The sequence below is a fragment of the Antechinus flavipes genome, chromosome 4 (assembly GCF_016432865.1).
Source record: "Antechinus flavipes isolate AdamAnt ecotype Samford, QLD, Australia chromosome 4, AdamAnt_v2, whole genome shotgun sequence".
In the NCBI taxonomy this organism is placed as follows: Eukaryota; Metazoa; Chordata; class Mammalia; order Dasyuromorphia; family Dasyuridae; genus Antechinus; species Antechinus flavipes.
Genome location: NC_067401.1, coordinates 174,289,428 through 174,311,523, shown reverse-complemented (window position 1 = coordinate 174,311,523; position 22,096 = coordinate 174,289,428). Strand labels below are relative to the sequence as shown.

At 36.7% G+C, this 22,096-nt stretch overlaps 1 protein-coding gene and 1 long non-coding RNA gene across 2 annotated transcripts in view; one reads left to right on the top strand and one right to left on the bottom strand.

Annotated features, from left to right (window-relative positions):
• LOC127560723 (uncharacterized) overlaps nucleotides 1-22,096 on the bottom strand; it is a 52,052-nt gene that overhangs the window by 25,415 nt on the left and 4,541 nt on the right. The window lies entirely within an intron of this gene.
• The window catches only part of GAS7 (growth arrest specific 7), a 269,235-nt gene continuing 259,286 nt past the window's right edge, over nucleotides 12,148-22,096 (top strand). The window contains exon 1 of the mRNA XM_051995544.1: nucleotides 12,148-12,966. Coding sequence (XP_051851504.1) covers nucleotides 12,784-12,966 — 183 coding nt within the window. The 5' untranslated portion in view covers nucleotides 12,148-12,783. The remainder of the gene's footprint in view (nucleotides 12,967-22,096) is intronic.

The window sequence follows — 22,096 nt, the reverse complement described above, 5'->3', positions numbered from 1 at the left end:
ATTCAGATATGTATAAATGGCACGTTCGACATATAGATACAGATCGATACATACACGCACACACACACACACACACACACACACATATATATAAATCCCTCTATGTATCTCTATATATCTACATCTAAATAAATATCTAGATAACAAGAAAATAGATAGGTAGATTGATAGGTAGATTATGATGATTTATAATATATCGATAGGTAATCAGTCAAAGTAATGGGAATATGAATCAGGTAGAAGAGAATGAACTGGAGTAATTTGGGGAAATTTTGAAATTCTTTAAATGACCCCATGCTTCTCACTGATACAATGTTTATATTTTCTTTTTCTTTCTTTCTTTCTTTCTTTCTTTCTTTCTTTCTTTCTTTCTTTCTTTCTTTCTTTCTTTCTTTCTTTCTTTCTTTCTTTCTTTCTTTCTTTCTTTCTTTCTTTTTTTAAATAATAGCTTTTTAGGGACAGCTAGGTGGCACAGTGGATAGAGCACCAGCCCTGAAGTCAGGAAGATCTGAGTACAAATGTGATCTCAGACACTTAACACTTACTAGCTATATAACCCTAGACAAGTCACAACCCCAATTTCCTCAGCAAAAAAACAAAACAAAACAAAACAAAACAAAAAAAAAAAAACCAAAAACTTTTTATTTTCAAAAAAATGCAAAGACAGTTTTCAACATTCACCCTTGCAAAATTTATGTTCCAAATTTTTCTCCCCAAACCCTCTCCTAGATAGCAAGTGATCCAATAAATGTTAAACATGTGCAATTCTTTTATACATACTTCCACATTTATCATGCTGCACAAGAAAAATCAAATCAAAAAGGGGAAAAAAAGAGAAAGAAAAAAAAAAAACAAGCAAACAACAAAAAAAGGTGAAAATACTATGTTGTGATCCACATTCAGTCCCCACAGTCCGCTTTCTGAATGCAGATGGCTCTATCACAAGTCTATTGGAATTGGCCTGAATCATCTCACAGTTGATCTTGCTGTTCCTCTGTATAGTATTCTCCTGGTTCTGCTCATTTCACTTAGCATCAGTTCATCTAAGTCTCTCCAGGCCTTTCTGAAATCATTCTGTTGATTATTTCTTAAAGAACAATAATATTCCATAACATTAATATACCATAACTTATTCAGCTATTCCTCAACTAATGGGTATCCACTCAGTTTCCAGTTCTTTGACACTACAAAAAGAGCTGTTACAAACATTTTTTTCACATATAAGTCTCTTTCCCTTTTGTTTGATCTCTTTGGGATACAGATCCAGAAGAGACACTGGATAGCCCATATTTTTAACAGCAGTATTCTTCTAGTATTATTGAATAGTTAGGAGTTATGGAATATTAATCTTAATTAAGTTAAAAATGAGAAGCACACAAATCAGTGGAGAGATAAATGATAAATAAGAAGAAAATATGAACTTGAAGCAGTATAAAGCATGCCATCAAGGAAATGTATGAGAAAAACAAATAGAGTTCACATGACAAATAAAAAATTAATCAGTGGAAAGCCCTCACCCTTCATTGATATACTCATGATGTTAAAAGAAAGTAATAAATAGTCCCTGGGACATTATGTTGCACCCCAGTAGTGATTTTATCAAAGGTTATAGTTGGGAGTTTTATAATATGGGCAAGAATTGATGGATTACTATCTGCATTATTAGGTAATATTCACATATAATAAGAACAACATTTATCCCATACACTTCAGGTTTGTTTTTTCTTGCAAAGTATTGAAACCTTCCTCATCCAAGAAAATAAGGTTTGATACCACTGATGTAGGTTCCTGGTTGCTCAAGTACAAAATCACCACATAAGGAATCAAAGGCTACCTTCTCAAGCTTGACACAGAATTCTGACTTCTTGTTCAGTCATGTGGCCCTACATGACCTCATTTAGGGTTTTTTTGGCAATAATATTGGGAACAGTTTGCCATTTCCTTCTTCAGCTCATTTTATAGGTAAGGAAATTAAGGAAAACAGAGTTAAATGACTTGTCCAAAGTAATGCAGCTAGTAAGTCTCCAAAGCCATATATGAACTCAAGAAGATAAATCTTCCTGGCTCCAACTCTGATTTTTCTACTCACTGTGCTACCAGATCAGTAGGTATGGTAAATATGGAGGCAGGGAAGATGTACCCAACTTAATGCTGTATCCATACTCAATATCCTTTTCCTGCTATATCTAAGTAAATTTCCTTTTGTTAACTATTACATGACTATAAAGATTTTTATTTTGTCCTGATTCTGAACCTGAATTATCAAACTAGATTGATTCAGCCTGACCCAGAGTACCCTATCAATGAGATCATAGCTTTACTTGTGTGTTTGATTGTTTTCTTAGATAATTGGCTTAATTATAGTCAGGATATTAGTTTCCAAATTCTATATAGTAATTGGAAAAATGCTACACATAAGTAATATAACAAACATTTATTGATAATTCCTTTTCAATTTTCATATTTATAATTTATTTTAAAAATTAAAAATAGTATTATTTGTGGGGTGAATTGATTTGTTTTTAAATGCTCATTTCTCAAAATGTAATGTCATTTATTGCTATTCATTCTTTTTAACCAAAAAAATCAACATTTGTCATTATAAAATGCATTCATTAGAAATCCCCATTTCACAACATAGCAAAATTTTCAGGTTCAAATGTTTATTTCAATTTAATATCAAAAAGTAAAACCTATTTACTGTTAAAATTCAGGAGTAACATTGAATGTATTAATTTTCCATAGCATATACTACTTCTTATTCATTTACATTTATAAATTTCTAGGTTTTTACAATAAAAAGATAATTGTTTCTATAAAGCAATAAAGTGTTTAATAAATAGGTCTTTACTTTCTTGTATTAATTTATTAGTACTTAGTTTTAAAATATTCACTAAATATATGTTTTATAAAGAACTTTTGTTACAACAGAAGATGTTTCTTCTTTATTATTATCACTATGTTAAATGCCAATTTCTCACTTTAGCTCCTTTAACTCAGCCCTTCTAAATGCTTTGGAATGAGAAAATCAGTGGGTTTTATAATAACATAAAAATCTGCTATTTTAAGGATTGAAATTTATCTCCCTGAAGTTCCTTTCAGTTCTATATTTATCATTATATGATCATATAATTATTGAAAGTGCATAATCGAATATTTTCTTATTATGTAATTTTAATTTAAAAAGTCATTAATTATACTGAAAATGACTACTGATTGTGAGATTGACATTAATGATATTGCTTATAAAAATAAAATTGCAAATTAAGAAATTATCAATTTCAACGCCATAGTGTACATATGTAATAGAATGAGCATCTTTAAATCTGTTGCTTTGTTTACTTGCAATACAAAATAGGACAATATTTAGCTTCTCAATTATTTGATCATAAAGATTTTCAGGCATATATATGATTCTCCTTTCTATTATGCTATGCACAAATGGAAACATTATGTAATTCAACAAGCATTATTTAGAACACATTAAGAACCACAGGTTTTTCTTCTCAAAGCAATTTTTTTCTAAAGCAATTTGTAATTTAACCCCCCAAAAATGGCTAAAATATTTCTAATCTCTTATCTATAGATTCTTCTGCCCCAAGGAGGTGAATTAAAAAATAAATAAGTAAATAAACCCAACAATAATGCATAATATATCAAAATGATTATTGCAACACTTTAAAAAAATGTAGAAATAAATAATTAGAAATAACATAGATGTCCTTTGATCAGGGAATAGGTAAATATGTCCATGAATATCATGGATTATGACTATGCTATTAGAAGTGAATATGATGAATACAAAGAAACATATAAAAACTACAGTTCTTTGAGAACTGAAGCAAAATAAGTAAAAGAACAAGGCAAATAACTCATACAATATAAGTAGAATGGAAATGTAAGTAGAAAAGTTGGCATAGTGGAAAGGGCCAGGGTTTCTGAGTTAGGAGACCTCAGTTCAAATTCCAGCTACTTTACCTGCTGCCTATATGATCTTAGGTAAGTCATGTATTCTCTAGCCATTAGTTTCCTAATTTATAAAATGTTAGGGTTGACTTAAAAGAGAGAACTAAACCCTTCCAGCTCTAAATCTATAAAGCTATGAGACATGGATAAATAATCACAAAAAAATCTGAGGAATTATAATGGTGAAGCTTGGCCTTCACCTTTTGCTAAAATGAATCACAATAGTTATTGAACACAGCATATATATAGGCAGACTTTTTTTGATATGTTGGTTATTTTTGCTTAACAGGTTTTTTTCTCCTCTTTATTTTTTTCCTTCCTTCCTTCCTTCCTTCCTTCCTTCCTTCCTTCCTTCCTTCCTTCCTTCCTTCCTTCCTTCCTTCCTTCTTTCCTTCCTTCTTTCCTTCCTTCCTTCCTTCCTTCCTTTCTTCCTCCCTCCCTTCCTTCCTTCCTTCCTTCCTTTCTTCATTCTTTCCTTCCTTCCTTCCTTCCACCAAGATCTCCCATTGCATTCAGAGCCATCTCCAGTTGTCTGGGTCTATATCTGGCCACTAGTTCCAAATGGCTCTGGAGGAGAAAGTGAGGCAGGAGACCTTGCACAGCCCTCCATCACTTAAATCCAATTCATTGCATATCATGGCATCACCACCCTGATGATATGGTCTCTTTGAAAATGAAGGACAAACAATAACAACCACAACTGTAAAATGATCTAGAAAAGAAAATTACAAATCATTTTTATTAACTTTGCCAAGAAAATCTCAAAATGGAATCACTGAAAGTTGGACACAATTCAGCAACTAAAGCAATTCTAACTATTGACATGTTCTAGTGAATACATCCAATTTCTCCTTTCTTCCAAGTTTAATGTGTGTGTGAGAGAGAGACATACAGACAGATAGACCTTCATCACATGGAAGAATGTTATATTCCTTAATTGTCATAAATTAATATATCAAAATATTCAAATCGTTCTTTAAATAGATTAAAAATCTGGGGAAGGTATAAAAAAGATTCATTGTTAGATATATTGTATCTAGGATATACTGCAACATATCCAACATATAAAGGACTGCTTGCCATCTAGGGGAGGGGGTGGAGGGAGGGAGGGAAAAAAAATCGGAACAGAAACGAGTGTCAATATAAAGTAATTATTAAATAAAAATTTAAAAAAAAATTTGAAAAAAAAATAGCTCACAGGAGAGCTCACATTTGTATCCTAATTATAAAGTACTTGTATAGCTTTAAATCTATAATTCTTTTGACATGTTCTTATTTGATCCTCATAGCAGCCCTATGAGATAGATTGTGTACCCCCTTTTCATATTTAAAAGAAGAAATTAAAGCTAAAAAAGTAAAAGTGACTTATTTAAAGTCATACAGCTAATAAAACATGAAACTTTTTTGACTCCTACTTCAAAGGTTGATTTTTCTTTCGATTTAAATAAAAACTGAAAAAAAGGAAATAGAGAAAACAAGATTGCTCTCCTCTTACAACATAGCTCCCTGTTCTCTCTCCATCTTCCCTTGATCAAAGCCAAGATTTATTCACCTTTCTAGTCCTAGAACCTGTAATATTCTGGATTGCTTTCTGGAAGTCTTGGGACCATCCTTCCTTTCAGCAGAGTAATGACCATGAAAATAGACAGTGATGAAGTCCAAATTCTTTATTATCTTCTTCACAGTCTGTCTCCTTCACCTGGAATCTAGCTAGCTTTCTGGAGGGCCTTCAGATGGAACTTGGTCTCAGTGGAGAAAGCAGGAGAGCCACTATGAGGCTGATGAAGATGGAATGTCTCTTTGAGTCTAAGAACTTGAGTTCCAGCCTCCAGTCTTCTGTCTTCTCTGAGTCTGTCTCTAGCTGAATTTGTTCCAGTTTATATGCTCTATTACAATTACATCATTACAGTATACTGAGTATAAACCAATCATTATATCACTAGGGAGCCATTATTTGTTGTAAGATTAAATTAATCATGCTTAACTAGAAAACTCACATGCTAAACTAAATAACCATTGTCTTATCAATTCCACTGAATTAACACCTTGTTTAAATCAATTATACTGAACTACAAATATATTTCTCCAAAGTTCCTGTCCTTTACAAAGACCTATTAGAATTCTTAAAAGGTGCTAAGTCGGTGGAATTGATAGAGACAAGAGCTCTTGGAATCAAGAAGAGAGATAGGCCTCTAAGAAAGCTAAAAGGGCTATTTTGAAGGAGACAATAAAGGATTTGGACTTTAACAGCTGGCTGCATTTGAGGTGATTATTACTCTGAACTGAAAGGAAGACTGTTTCCAGAAGTTCCCCAAGAAACCTGCTCCCAGAGAAAATTGAAGAGAATATTACATTTTGGCACCTGAATATGGGACCAAGAACCTTCATCTGTGACCTAGAAATTAGGGTGAGTACAAAAAAAGACAAGGAAACTTTGTTAAAGGGCTAAAGTAGTATTTCAGCTAAAATGGGACAGATATTTAGAAAACAGCCTTCTGTTTCTTTTCAGGGAAAATGTGTAGAGAGCATTGTCAGGATCATGAAAAGCCAAGGTTTGATTATAATTTGGGAGCAGATCACTGAACTTTTAGAAACTGTACAATATACATCTCCTTGGTTCTGTATGGAAAAAGAATTAGATCTAGAGGAGTGGAAATTAGTAGGAGAGCAATTATGTCAATCCTACAATGATAATGGACCATACTCAATTTCCAAAGACACACTTAATACATATAATTTAATACAACTGGCTTTAGAAAATTATATAAGTGTTAGAATAAGGAAAAGGAAGAAAGCAGGAGGTGGAGGTGCCAAATAAATTAGGTAAAAAGGATGAAGAATCAGATAAAAATGGAGTTAAGTACAATTCTGAGTGTGGCACTTCACAGCAGGAGCATTTCCCATCCTCTTACCTATCTCCCTCAATTAACCCTTCATGGGTAGATGGAGGAGGAGGAGGGGTAGAGGCAGAAACACAATTAGCATCTCCTATGAAGCAGCCTATGACAACATTACAAAAGGCATTGGTTAAGGTTAAGAGAGAAAGACAGGATATATATTTATTTAAAAATAAATGCATACCCTGTGATTGAAGAGCTTGACTCTTCAGGTCAAAAAAGGAGAAGATGCACTCCTTTTGATTTGGAAAAAATTAAGGATTTGAAAAAGGGTTGCACTCTTTATGGGACTACATCATCTTATGTTAAGATGTTACTAGATAGTTTGGCTTATGAAATCCTAACCCCAAGTGATTGGAAATTCATAGCAAGGACATGTTTAGAACCTGGACAAAACTTCTTGTGGCTTTTGGAATAGTATGAATTATGTAGGATTCAAGCCCATCGCAACAGGCAAACTGGAGTCAATGTACAAGTCACTTTTGACCAACTGGCAGGTGAAGATCAGTATGGAGAGAATTCAGAATAGATTAATTACCCCATAACAGCTTATGAGCAGATCACAACTGCTGCTATAAAAGCTTGGGGTACTCTTCCAGGGAAAAATTGAGGGGAAGCCTTCACAAAAATAGAGCAAGGACTCAATGAACCTTTTGCTGATTTTGTGGGATGTTTGCAGAGAGCTGTCACAAGAACCATTGGAGAAAATGCAGCTACAGAAATAATGATAAGACAAATGGCTAAGGAAAATACTAATGAGATTTGCAAAATAATTATATGGGGACTACACAAAGATGCTGCTTTAGAGGAGATCATAAGGCGCTGTGCCACATGGGTACAAATGCTTATTATACCCAGACTATAGTGAACATGGGAAGACAGGGTCCCTCTTGGCAAGGGACTTTTAGAGAAAATCATCGATGTTTTCAGTGTGGAAAACTAGAACATCAGAGAGCTCAGTGTAGATATACTACACTGTAGTGTAGAAAACCCAAAACCCCATGTCCAAAATACAACAAGGACTTCCACTGGACCTTGGAATGTAGGGAAATGAGAGGCAGGGCCCAGCTCTAAGATATCATACAAAAGACAGGTGGGGCATGATGGCAGCTGAGGTTATACCCAGAGAGTCTTTAGAAGGTCAGGACTCTGATGTGATCTATCAGCAAAAAGCAATCACATGGAAGAAAGGGATTACATGATCAAGCACAGAAAAGCAATCAGATCGCAGAAAGGGATTACAATTGGGGAGAATACAGGCTTTACCAAAAGGGCAGTGTCTAGTGCAAACAGCTCCAATATAGTTGCCAGATGATGTGGAGAAATCCCAAAAGAAGGGACTAGATAGGTTAACTGCCTGGGAGAGAGGGCTTGCTTGTATTCCTACAGACGGAGAAGGAAACAAAATGGAGAAGGTGGCAATGACCTAGAGAGAGACAGAAAAAGAGAAAAACCTCAAAACAAAAGAGAAGACCTTAAAAGCTTCTGACACTAAAGGAGCATAGCTGATAATGAGACTGTTAAAGAACTTTAAAACTAGCAGGAATCATTGGATTCCCTGAGATGAAAAATTGTTGATAGAGACTGTTGCAGGACTTGAAAACCAGCAGGAATCATTGGATTCCCTAATACAAGATGAGACTATTGCAGGACTTCAAAGCTTGCAGGAATTATTGGATTCCTGGCACATGAACTAATGGACAATAGATTCCTTTTGGACTATTTCTAGGACTTATGGACATGTATAATTCCTCATGTTGATTCATGTTATTTGTCACATTACTACTAGCCTGTGTTATGTTACTATGTGCTTATATAATTTATGTAATTATGTGTAATACCTCCCACATTGATGGATTTATGTATACCTGTTTTAAGAGTGAACCCCTTCAGAAACCTGCTAATCTGATTTGATTTCCCATTTCCTTTGGTGTTTTCATCTCCCTTCCTGAGATGTCAGGGAAGGCATGATCACCTCCTTTTTATGGTGTTTTCACTCCTTTTTTGAGCAGTCAGGGAAGGCTTGACCACCTTCTTTTTTGGGGTTCTCACCTCCTTGAGAAGTCAGGGAGGTCATGACCACCTATGTTCTAAATCAGAAGAAAGTGAGAGATGTTAGAATTCTTACATGGTGCTAAGTCAGTGGAATTGATAGAGACAATGGCTGTATAGCAGGGTGCTTAACAGTTCTTTAGATGTACTTAGTACTTAATACAATTCCACAAGATTCACACCTTTAAGAGAGTATATATAAGGAGGAGCTCCCACAAGCCCATTAGAACACACAAGCCCTATCTCAGAGGAGGAGTCAGATACATTCCATTTTCCACCTTTGTGCTGGCTGGAGGCTTTGGATTCAGAGGGAGCTAGAGGCAGAAGCTGGAAGAGACAAAGGACTAGCGGCAAGAGCTCTTGGAACCAAGGAGAGAGATAGGCTTCTAAGAAAACTAACCAGGCTATTTTGAAGGAGACTATAAAGGATTTGGACTTTAACAGCTGGCTGAATTTGAGGTGATTATTACTCTGAAAGGAAGGCTGCTTCCAGAAGCCCCCCAAGAAACCTACTCCCAGAGAAGATTATGCTTTAGAGAAGAGAATATTACAAGGATCCTTCAAACTTTTTTTCCATCTCAATTTATATCCCAACCTAGTTGAAGCGAAATAGCCCTTTAGGTGTGCTTTAAATTAGATCACCCTTGAAAAGTGACTTACTTTGCAGTTCTCATTAATGATTCACTCTTTTTGCTTTTTGTTTCTTCTATTTCATAGAATCAAAACATTTGGTAGATCTAAGGCACTTTAGAAATCATCCAGTTCAATTACCTCATTTCTATTTTTAATTTTTATTAATGCCATTTGTTTTTATATACCACTACTTCAAAATAATTTGCTCCCCAACCACTTATCCAGGGAGTCAACCTTGTGACTGTAAGCTCACTCCTCCAACTAAGTTGGGTCCTCAGAGGAACAGATGTTACCGCTGGAGTTTTAAGAGTAACTCTAGCCTTCTTCCCCATAATAGTATGCTTTCACTAACAAATAGCCAGGGGGACAATTAGATGGTTCAGTAGATGGAATACCAGCCTTGAAGTCCAGAGAATTTGAGTTCAAGTTTTGCCTCAGACACTTACTAGCTATGTGTCCCTAAGCAAATCACTAAACTCCAATTGCCTAAACGGTCACAATACACAGTACTTTAATGAAAATATTTATTCAAGTGGTTTTGTAAGAACTATGGTATAAATTCCTCCCCAAAACCTGGGGTCTTTGTATCTCACAAATAAATACAGTTTGTGTGGGAAAGAATTTAGTAGAGTTAAAGGAGAATGGTTGTAATATGTGTGGGGAATATTATGTGATCAAGATAACTTACATTTCTGCATCTGCAAATTTCTGATTTTCTTTCTTTTTTTTAGAAGGTCGCTATGTTCAATGGGGAGCATGATATCAATGACCCATTGTTTAATGAGCAATTGGGTTGGTTCCATGAAGAACATGAAATCTTTACTGGACAAGTGGGTCTGCACTTCTTAATATGTGATACCTTGGTTGAATAAGTCAATGAACTGCTAAGATGATTTGAGGAGGTAACTCAGCTGCTGATCTTGCTCCTCTCTGGTTTTGGATACTATATGTGACTGTATAGAGTGAGACTGGATTTTTCTCAGGGTTTAGCTGGATGCATTGATTTGCTAGATCCCTGGGCTTGATCATCAATAAGCTACTTCAGTCTTTCACCACTTTAAGTTACAAGCTTGAGTAGATTGTTACAGTACCATCCTCAGCTGAAATGGTATAGTACTTTTTAAAGCTAGAATTGTTGATGTTTTGACTTGCAAGTGAATTGGATTTAAGTGAGGCAGAGCTGTGCAGTGATCATTCTCATTCTCTTCCAGATTCATTGGAATCCAGTGGCAAGACATAGATCAAAATGGCTGGTGATGGCTCCATTGGAGTGGAAGACCTTGGCCTTTTCCTAGTCTCAATTTGTCAGAGGCAACAGCCATTCAGCTAGAATACTAATTTGCTCAACAGCCCTTAGCCTAGTGGAAACTTCTCCAGTCTAATCCTTCAAAGACTCTTCTTTTATATAGTTATTCAAGCCTCAGATTTCTAATATTTGAAAAGGCCTCAAATTTACATTTCCTTTATTTGGGTTCTTGCCCATTAAGGTTTTCAATTTTGAATTATATAATATAAAAGGATGGGTCACACTCTTAAAATAAGAAGAAAAAAAAAGAAAAATAAGTACTTCAGCAAACTAACACAACTATGGAGTCTGGCAGTATACACAATATTCTAAATTTATGGTTCTCTCCTACCTCCCATAACTGAAAAGAAAAGACAGAGATTCCTCACCCTTCCCATTCTCTCTGGTCAAATTTATTCATTACAATTACATAATATTTAGTTTCTCTTTTCATTGCTTTTTCTATTTACATTCCAATTCCCTCTTTTCAAAGAAAGGTAAACTGAGTCCAGAAGGGAGAGGGAATGGTTTAATGCCATACAACTAATTATAAGGGCAGATAAAAGACCTGGCTCCTCATTATTATCTCAATTATCCATCTGCATCTTTTTTAGCTCTTCAATTTTACTCTTTCCTGACTCTCCCATAGTGGAACAAACAATGACTCTAGTGTCGAAGGATTTAGGATGAAATCCTGCCTCTTTTATTTACTTACCAGTAGCACTCTGGGTAAATCTCTTAACCTGTCTACCTGTTCCAGGCTTTACATTTATGATCTGCTTTTTTGTATTATGCTAAATCTTGAGATCAGTGAAGTGTTAGACTTTAGAAGTGATTTAGTCCAGCCCTCTTATTTTACAAATAAGGAAAGTGAGTCTAGAGAAGTTAAGTGACTTTCACTGGCTCACACAAGCGGCAGAGATGTGATTTTAGTCCACGTCCTCGAATTCCAAATCCAGCATTTCCCAAACCTCTTCTCTTCTAAACCCTTTTCTCCTTTCCTCTAGCAATCTTCTCACAGCTTCTCACAGCTTTGGAACATATAATATGTGTGCCTATCTCTTCCATTCAAGAGTTCATTCCACTTCGAGCATGTGGGGATTTTTCATTAATGAGATCTTAAAATTAAAAACTAGTATCAGAACCTTAAAAAAAGTTAGGTGGAGAGGCGAGAACTTCCAACTGGGGCCAAATGATTCCCCGAAATGGGACAATGCCCTACTGTCATCATTGTTTAGCCAAACACATCTCAGATTCACCGCCTCTAGCCAACCGCCTAATTTATGTGCCCGCTCTCTGGATGTGCTCAGTTCCCCCTTCTCTCTCGGTCCCTGCTCAGACTGATGATCCTCCGCAGGGCCTCAAGAACAGTCCTAGCTCTCCAGAGCAGTTTGGGACACACCTCTCGGGGGAGCTGCGTATTTCCGCGTGATAGGGAAGCCCCGGCTAAGTCCGCTGTGCGTTCCAGCCCGGGTTCCAGGTCCTTGGGAAGTTCTTTAAGAGCCCAATCCCTGAAGCAGCTCTAGCTCCTACTGTTCGGCCCCGCCCCTCCTCGATAGAAGCCGGGAGCTGGAAGCTGTGAGCTCAGAAGCAGCCCAGCCCGGGGGCGTCATCGAGCGCAGCCACCCAACTCCAGCTCCAGCTCCACGCCGGAGTCCTCATCTCTTCTCCACCTCTTATTCTTTCCTCCCTTCCCTTCCCGGTCCTCGAAAGCAGATCCAACGCCCCGTTAGGCACCGAACCCGAAACGGGCAGCATCTGCAGCCGGGACCGGGAGACAGACGAAACCTGTGGAACTTGGGATCCTGGCGTTCTCAGAGCCCGTGACTGCTAGAGACTCCAAATAAAGCCCCTCGCCTAGGGATTTAGCTAGGCTGCCCTGCCCTGTTGCTCACTACCCGGGGCTGGGGAGCGATGCAGGCTGCACTGTGAGCCCCAAGCAGCAGGGCCATGTCCGGCTCTCGTTGCCAGACGTTGTACCCCTTCACTGGAGAGCGGCACCGCCAGGGGTTGCGCTTTGACGCCGGAGAAGTGCTCACGGTGCTTCAAGTGCCAGACGGGGGCTGGTGGGAAGGGCAGAAAGAGGACGGACTCCGTGGTTGGTTCCCCGCAAGCTATGTGCAGTTGCTAGAGGTAAGGTTGCGGGGCTGGGCCGGGTGGGGTGTAAGGGCCCTATCTAGCGGGACAGGGAACCATTCCCCTATTTTCACTCAAATCCAACGCCAGCTTCGAGGATGGCAGAGCACCAACCACGCCACCACTATGAATGCCAGTGTAAGGATATGTCAGTAGCCAGGAGAGGCACTGCTGGGGGTGTGTTCAAGCGCAGTATCTTCCTTGGTCAGTTCCTGCCTGACCAACTTAGAGCTTTGCATTCAGGGAGTAGGGGGTGGGAAACTGGAGCTAAGTGGGGCGACGGAAAGAAATGTAGCCCATTCCTCTCCAAATTCCTTGCAGCGCTTTTTGGCGTCTAGAGAATGGTGTGCAAGGCTTTCAGACTCGTCTTCGTTCCACTGCGTTTCTCTTCTACACATACAGTTCCATTCTTCCTCTTTTCTCACTTGTTTCGTTCTCTCACTCCTCCTTCCTGCTTTGAGAGGCTAATCTTCTCATTGAATTAACTGAAAATTTAGAATTCTAAGTTCGGGACCCCGCCAGCCTCCTTGAGTTCGGTTTGGGTATCCTTTCGTCAGAACCTTTCTGAGGAACAGACTTGGAAATTTGCGCTAGGACCTTCTGGGAGATGTGGAACGGACCAAACCACACAATGAGAGGAGTTCATAGTCGGCCAAGTAACAAGGAACGGGCCTCAAAATTTCCAGTCACTCTGACATAGTGGTGTAGGCCAGGTGGTGAATTGCAAACTTGTTTGGTGCTGGAGAGTCACAAATAGCAGCAATAGCTTCCCATCTGGAGCTCATCCAGTAGGCATTATCTAAGGAATACTCATCACAACTAGCCGGTCCTGACCCCAGACCTTTCCTTCCAACCCATCCTCTTCTGCCTGCCAAAGAATGAACCAGCCTAGACTCAGAGTAGGGAAATGACTTGCTCTTGGGGTGCTAAATGGACACCAGGATATCTTTGACACTAATGACCATTGATAACTCCAGCTAAATAGAGTTCTTCTGTTTGTTGTTTAGGTGATGTTTAGGGATCTAATCCAAATTACTCACTGATTTATGGCCATGGTTAGATCAGACTTCTCTCAACCCATTAAAAATTTAAAATAGGAAGAAATTCTAAAATGCTCAGTTCAACATTTAACTTATAAAGCAAGAAACGGAGGCCTAGAGAGCTGAACTTATTTGCAGAAGGCCACACAAATGTAAACAAAAAGAAGCAGGAATCAATTTAGGGTTTCTTAATCTAAATCCTGTGCTGTTGTTCTGCAACACAGTTTGATGACTTTCAGCAGATCTTTCTGATCTGAAAAATATCCCAGAAGAGCCGGGAACTTGAAATTCTTTTAAGATTTTTTAAATGGGGTACATGATCTGAGGAGGTAATGTATGTAAAAATGTTTTGCAAAACTTAAGACTATGCAAGTCAACTACTATCATCATTAACATTAACTATTTTCTGATACTTGACTAAAATGGGGGATCTTTATCATCACTATCAATTAATAAATCAATGAGATGCAAACACTAGATTGGAATCAAAGGACCAGGAATTGAACCATTGTCTTTGCTACTTATAAGATACTCATGGAGAAATTAGTTAACCTTACTGAACCTTACTAACTTACTTATCTAATTAGTAATTAGTTAACCTTACTGAGCCTTAATTAACTTACTAATGTGTCCAAATTTACCTCTTTTTGTTGCAGATACCCCTTAATACTGCAGAATTTCCATTGCCTTTCAAATATCATACAAAAACATTGAGAAAATAGAATGTCTACTGATTCAGTACAGTTCCACATTAATATTGAGAATTATTTTGAACAAATAGCTAACAAAGTTTTGGTAATTCTATTGGCCTATGGTGTCAAAGGACTGCATAAACTGTTAAAAGGGTCCCTTTTTAGAAATATATTTATACTATATTTGGGAGGCAATTGAATGTATTTTGACATGTATGTATCATGTTACTGCATCTTCCATTATTCTTATGCTGATGTTTGCTGAATGAGTGAATGATCTCATTATGATACACATTTAGTTAGATCAGTTCAAATGATATCCCTTGAGTATAGTATATTGTTTTATTTATTGTAATATAGAAAGCATGTAACTTACAAAGAAATTATAGAATCTGAGGTATCCTCATCCTCATAGTTTCCTTCTCTGAGGTTTAGATTATAGCACAAGGTGATGATGTATCTCTTTTATCTTATGAAAACTAGTGCCAAGTCTTCCTGTTTCTGAAAAACCTTAGTAGAGGCCCTTGGTTTCAGGGAGCTCTTCTGGAACCTATCCATACTTTTCAGGAAAATATTCATATTGAAATTTGGTTGGCAAAAGACTGATCTGATTAAGCTTCTAATGAGACTTTGTGTAGCCAAATATGAGCCTGAACTTTGTTTTGACAAAGCATGAAACTAGTGGTGCATCATTAGTCCAAGTTTTTTTTCTGAATATTAGTACTAATCTGAGGACAACAGCTCATTTGCATACTGGGGTAGTTGCTTTCTTGTTAGAAATTGATGTTTATTATTACCTTAGCCAGGTCCAATCTGGAGAGACCAACTGGTCTAGAAATTAATATTCCTTTTTTACTACACTATATTATATTATATTTCCCAAACTTTTTTTTTCATACAAAAGCAATCCACACTGCTATAATATGACATTGATGTCATATAGTAAGACTGCCTATACAGTTTTCTCAAGACAAATCTGGGCTAAATCATTATAAAAGATTACTTAACCCCCAGAACCACTCTAAATTCTTAGTGTCATAAAGGTATGAGTACATTCAATGCTGGAAAAGGTGTCTGAGGATACAGTGTATTCTGGAGAAGATGAAAATGAGAGAGGGTCTTAAGTCTCTTTGATTTCAAGAAGGAAAAGTTTACTATGAGTGGTATTTGTTGAGGCTGTTTGGGTGGGTTGGTGGATAGAGCATCATCTCTGGAGTCAAGGACAGTTCAAATTTGACTTCAGACACTTACTAGCTATATGACCCTGAGCAAATCACTTAACTCAGATTGCCTCAAACGAAAGGCAGTGTGAGAATGGGCCTTCCATAGGGGACAAAGAAAGGGGGAAATGGACAGGGAGATAAGTAGAAGTAAGGAATGGTAGCACTGGAAATAAACTTCTCCCTATTCATCGGGAAAATCACAGGAATTCAAAGTAGTGGCCCACCCTTCTCCAGAGCAAAGATAATGATAATGATGATGTGATAGATAATGGCATCAAAAGCAGGAGTCTAAAAGTGGGCCTGATTGTAGAGTTGCGATTATAGTAGATTTATTTATAATCCAATTATCAGTCAAGGCAGTTCTGCTGCCATTGGCACTCTTCAAAAATCCTTTTGGAAGTTAAATAAAACAATTAGTCTCATCAATTTATACACACACATACTATATATATATATATATATATATATATATATAACCACTCTGAGCTAGAAAGAGGAATGGGTATACATCTTATTTCTCCCTGGTGCATCAACAGCAACACTTATATAGTGCTTTAAAATTTACAGAGTGCTTTACAGATTAATTATATCCTCACAACAATTCTAAGATAGACAGATTAAGTGGTTTGGTCAGTCATGAAATCTTAAGTATAGTGAACCCAGATTTGAACTCAGATCTTGTTGAAGCCAGGTCTAGCATTCTATTTAATGTATCACCTAATTGCCTTCTAAGGCCTTTTCTCTACCACTATCATTCAGCAATCTACCTTTGAAGTTTACTATCCAGATCCTGGTGACTATTTCTTCTGCACTGAAGGTTCTGTTCTTTCTTTGCTAGTTCAGTACCTTGTTCACAGTCTTCTTTACTTCAACTCCTGCCCTTATAATCAAGGATTTTATTTTACAAGTTGTTATTTCCTTCAATTGCTGCTTCCCAGATTACCAACTTCAATTCTTAGGATCCATACCCTCATTCCAATTTCATTAGGGACCGTCATAACCTTGGTCTTATAATCATTTTCAATTGTTCTGCCTCTACTATCTATAACTGAAATTCTTCTATCATGACATAAACACCTATCGCCTTTCCATTTCTCTTTGTGCTTTTGTGCCTAAACTCCTCTCCACTTGCTGCATCTGCCCGGTGTTCTACCCATGTTTCCCAGAGCATCTTGCTTTGCTCTTAACTTTTCTCCCTTCAAAATTTTGACTATATAGTTCAACTTTTTCATCTTAATGGATCCTCATTGCTTCACACCAGTAGATTTTTTTTTTTTTTTTGCATAGCATATGTTCAAAGCATTCTTCTCAAGCTTCTCCTCTCTCTCTCAGCGGAATACTTTGCTCTATATTTTACTGAACATACCAAAGATCCCTCAGTAAACTCCTTTCTTTCCTGCTTTGTTTTGATGGCAGAAAGGGAATGACTCTTCTTGTCGATGCTAAGTCTACTTACCAGCATTCAGATCTTGGCACTGTCATTTAAGTATAACCTTGAACAACTCATTAAACTTTCTGACCCTTATTTACATCACCTATAAAATCATGTTGTACTAGATGGTCTCTGTGGTTCATTTCAGCTCTCATTTTTTTTATCATCTCATCTTCTGGGAGTTTGGCCTTTTCATTATTTAATCTTTTTCTCTTATTGCTAATCAGTCTTTATCTCCTTCTGTGATGCTCACAAACATGCCCAGATTTGCTCCACCCTTTGTAGACTCTCTCTTTCACTAACAGACTCCTAGAGAAAGCCATCTACACTCATTGCCTCTACTTTTTAAACTCCTCATTTTGGAACCCTTTGCAAACTGGCTTCCCAACACCCAACTTGAGACTGCTTTTTCCAAGGTTACCAAAGCTCTCTTAATTGCCAAATCTGATTTCCTTTTCTCAGTTCTCATTCTTTTTGAAAACATTTGGGTTTCAATATGTCATGGGTCAGCATCACAGACAACACATAAAGGCAATAAAAAAAGTTTGGAAACTAAGAAATGCATAAAATATATGTATAGTATTGTATAATATGAAGAAAAAAGAGAAGGAAATCCATAAACCTATAAGACTTCTCTAGTACAAAGGGAGAGCCAAAAAATTCTAGGCAGATTTTCAAGCTTGAGAGGGTCCCTAACCCCAGTGATGTAGGAGGGATAACTGTATTTATATTTTTCTAGATACTTCTTGTTTTCTCCCAATAAAAATAAGTATCCTTGAGGGCAGGATATATGTCATTTTTTGTCTTTATATCCCAATATAGACCCCTGTGCTTGGCACACTGATATTTAATTCATTAAACATGAATGAATGAATTATTGGAATAAGTATAGCCTCCCAAGAGAAGTACTTACAAATCTTCATTAGACCCTTTAATTTCTTTTAGCTGTTGCTGCATACATTCTGTGCTTCCATTTTCTTTCCTCTTACTCTGGTTTCTTATCTTGTCATTCAATTAAAACTGTTCTTTCAAAAATTGTCATTGATCTTCTTTATAAGGGTTGGGAGAAAGGGTTGAATTGTGATTCAATTAATCACCCTCCTCCCATATAGAGGAAAGAACAAAATTCTCTACCCTTGGTACTTTATCTAATGAGAACAGATCTGTTGAATCAGTCAATTAAAGGCATTAAACTAATGTATGTCTTATCATGCCCTGTGTATTGGGCATAATATAGAAAGTCATGACTATGCATAATGTTACAAGGATTTTCTTTTTCTTTTTAATATGTGTGTGTAGTTGGGAGGGAGAAAAAAAATTAATCTTTTTTTTTTTTTTTTGAGAAAGTTTGAGAGCCCAATATTTAAGTGGAGAGAAAGAGCAGTTTCAGCCAAGTCCTTGGCTTGGGAGAGGAAGAAGGAAGCCTCTGTCTCCTTGTCCCATTCCCTTGATCATAGGATGACCTTGTGTATTTTGGAAGGTAGGAGGATTTGTATTTGTATCTGCTTTTTAGATGCATTTCATTAATTGTAATGAGTGCAAGCAATCTTAGGTTCAGAAGTTGAAGACAATCTAGATAATGCTGAGGAAGGGAAGCGTTTAGATTCTATAAAGAGAATGATGGAAAGTTTTACCACACTTAAGAGAAACATGTGTAGGACTCCAGTAAATATATTTCTGGGAACTGTGAGTTATTCCTTTGCCATCTGATATCTCTGAGCCCATTTTTCATGGACTTTATATCTACATAGTTAGCTAAGTGATACAATGGGTAGGATACTGACTCTGGAGTCAGGAAGACCTGAGTTTAAATCCAGTTTCAGACATTTACTAGCTTTGTGACCCTGGGCAAGTCAACTAACCCCCTATTTCTTTCAGTTTTTTCATCCGTCAAATGAGTTGGAAAAGGAAATGGAAAATCACTCCAGTATCTCTGCTTAGAAAACCCCAATAGATCACATACATGACTAAACAACAGCAACAACAATATCTATATACTTGTAGAATATCATGTCTTTTGTGTGGATATTTCATGACCACTTTTCTTACTATATATCATTTTGGTTTATACTTTTTCCTAAAAGTTAATTGGTTGATTAAATGATCTCCACTGATAAATAAGGTTTCATGAACTACAGTACTAGAAACCAACTGTCTAAGCAGGTTCCCCTAAAATCCTGAAAGGAGTTATTTAGTAAAGGGTAACACTTCCAGGGGATGTAATCTGCCAATGTTATTGGGGTTAGAAGAGTGAGTCCAGTGTATATACTACATCGGAATTGTCAAATCCTGTAATCTTTTTTCAGTCCTAATCTGTTTCTATTGTCTGCTTCATTTGATATTGCTGATCATCCTCTCCTCTTCAGGTTTTGGTAATAATAGTCCTCCTACTTTACTTCCTATCTGTCTACTCATTCTTAGTAGCCTCCTTTGCAAACTTATCATCCATTTTCTCTAACTGTGAGTGCTCTTATCTTTTCCCTCTATTCTGTCTCTTTTGGTAACATCACCAGATTCCATGAGTTTAAGTTTTAAGTTTCATCTTTAAGGCAGATGACTTGCTGATCTTTATATCCAGTTCCAATTACAGTCTTATGAGCATTGATTTCGAATCACAAATTGCCTTTTGGAAATTTCAAAGTGGATGATACAGAAATCTCAAATTGAGCCTAACCAAAACTGAACTAATTCTCTTCCCTTCTAAGTACTCTGCTTGCCTTATTTTCTCAAATGTACCACCTTTCAATATCTCAGGTTCAAAATCTTAGCATTGTGCTTTCTTCACTCTTCCTCACTGCATATATCCAATTTCTTGTCATTTCTATCTTGCAACACCTCCCCTTTGCACTATACACATAGCTATTACCATATAGTTCAGAGCTTTATCATCTCTCACCCAAATAATTGCAATGACCTCTCTAATTGCTTTCTCTACTTATATCTCCTTATTTCAATCAGTACCATAAACTGGTGCCAATGTGATTTTTCCTTAAGCACAGATCTGACCATATCATTCCTTTATTCAGCTCCAGTGACTTCTTATTGTCTCTAGGTATAGAGTAAATCTTGTTTAACTTTTAAAGTCCTAAACTACCTTTCCCCATTTTTTCAGCCTCATTGAATATAACTACATTTCCTATGTTCTGTGATCTAGCCAGATAGGCCTTCTTTCTTGGACTGGCCATTCTCTGTGCTTGGATTGCAGTCTCTTCTCCTCTTCCCTCTCTACATCAAAGAGTACTTTTTTGTAAGATATTGATTAAACATTGTCTTCTTCATAAAGCCTTTCATGATCAGACCAATTACTATTTTTCAAATGTCATTGAATTTTAATTAGTTTTTATATACATTGTACTTATTAACTTTATACTTAAGCTATAAATGTTTTTATGTGTACTTGTTGTCTCCTTTCCCCTCCATTAGATCATAAACTCTTCATGAGTAGAAATGATTTCATTCTTTGTAAGTATATCCTGTTACTTAGCACAGTGGCTACAAATAGTAGCCACTTAATAAATTTGTAGATTGTGTTAGATTTGTATACTCTGGATTTTTACAAAATCACCTTTAAAGTGGCTGTTAAAAGCTGTTTCTTGCAATTCAGAGTAATTTTAAAGTGTGATCACTGGTTCAGTGTTACTGGTAATGACATGGTAAAGGTCAGGGTTTAAATTTTAACTCTCAGTGTCTTAGCACAGTTTGGGAAGCATATTGTGCTTCCCCCAAATACTAGATGAATGAACTTTGAGTTATTTATTGATCCTGTACTTCCTATTAATACTGTATTGACATTTTAAAAATGTTTATTGTTAACTTTATCGTTGCTCCCCAGAGACTACCCTTATAGAGTGTTTCTAGAAGATGATGTTGATAGAATTGTCCTAGTTTGAATGAAAGATGTTTGTTTTTTTGCTGAGGCAATTGAGGTTAAGTAACTTGCCCAGGGTCACATAGCTAGGAAGTGTTAAGTGTTTGAGGCCAGATTTAAACTCAGATCCTCCTGTGTTCAGGGCTAGTGCTCTATTCACTGCTTCATAAAGCTACCCATGAAATATTTTTTAAAGCACTCAACTGATTAAAAAGGATTAGTTGAACCCCTATAAGGCACAGAGCCAGGCACAACTTGTGGGTAATACAAAGATGTATAAAACAGAGATGTCTTTTTTTTTTTCCTATACTTATTTCCACAATTACTCTGTTGCACAAGAAAAATCAGATCAAAAAGGAAAAAAAATCAAGCGATCAACAACTAAAAAAGATAAAAAGACTATGTTGTGATCCACATTTAGTCCCCCAGTCTTCTTTCAGAATGTAAATGGCTCTCTCCATCTTGTGATATCTATTAGAATTGCCTTGAATCACCTTTGCTGAAAAGAGCCACATTCATCATAGTTGATCATCCTATAATCTTGTTGTAGAGTATTCTTTTGGTTTTACTCACTTCACTTAGTATCAGTTCATGTAAGTCTCTGCAGGCTTTTCTGAAATCATCCGGCTGATAATTTCTTTTAGAATAATAATAATATTATTATTTATTTATACATTCCCCAGCTGATGGGGATCCATTCAGTTTTTAGTTCCTTGCCATTACAAAAAGGGTTGCTTAAACAATTTTGCATATGTGAGTCCTTTTCCTTTTTTATGACCTCTTTGGGATATGGATTCAGTAGACATACTGCTGGATCAAAGGGTATGCACAGTTTGATAGCCCTTTGGTTCTAACTCCATCAACTATTAATG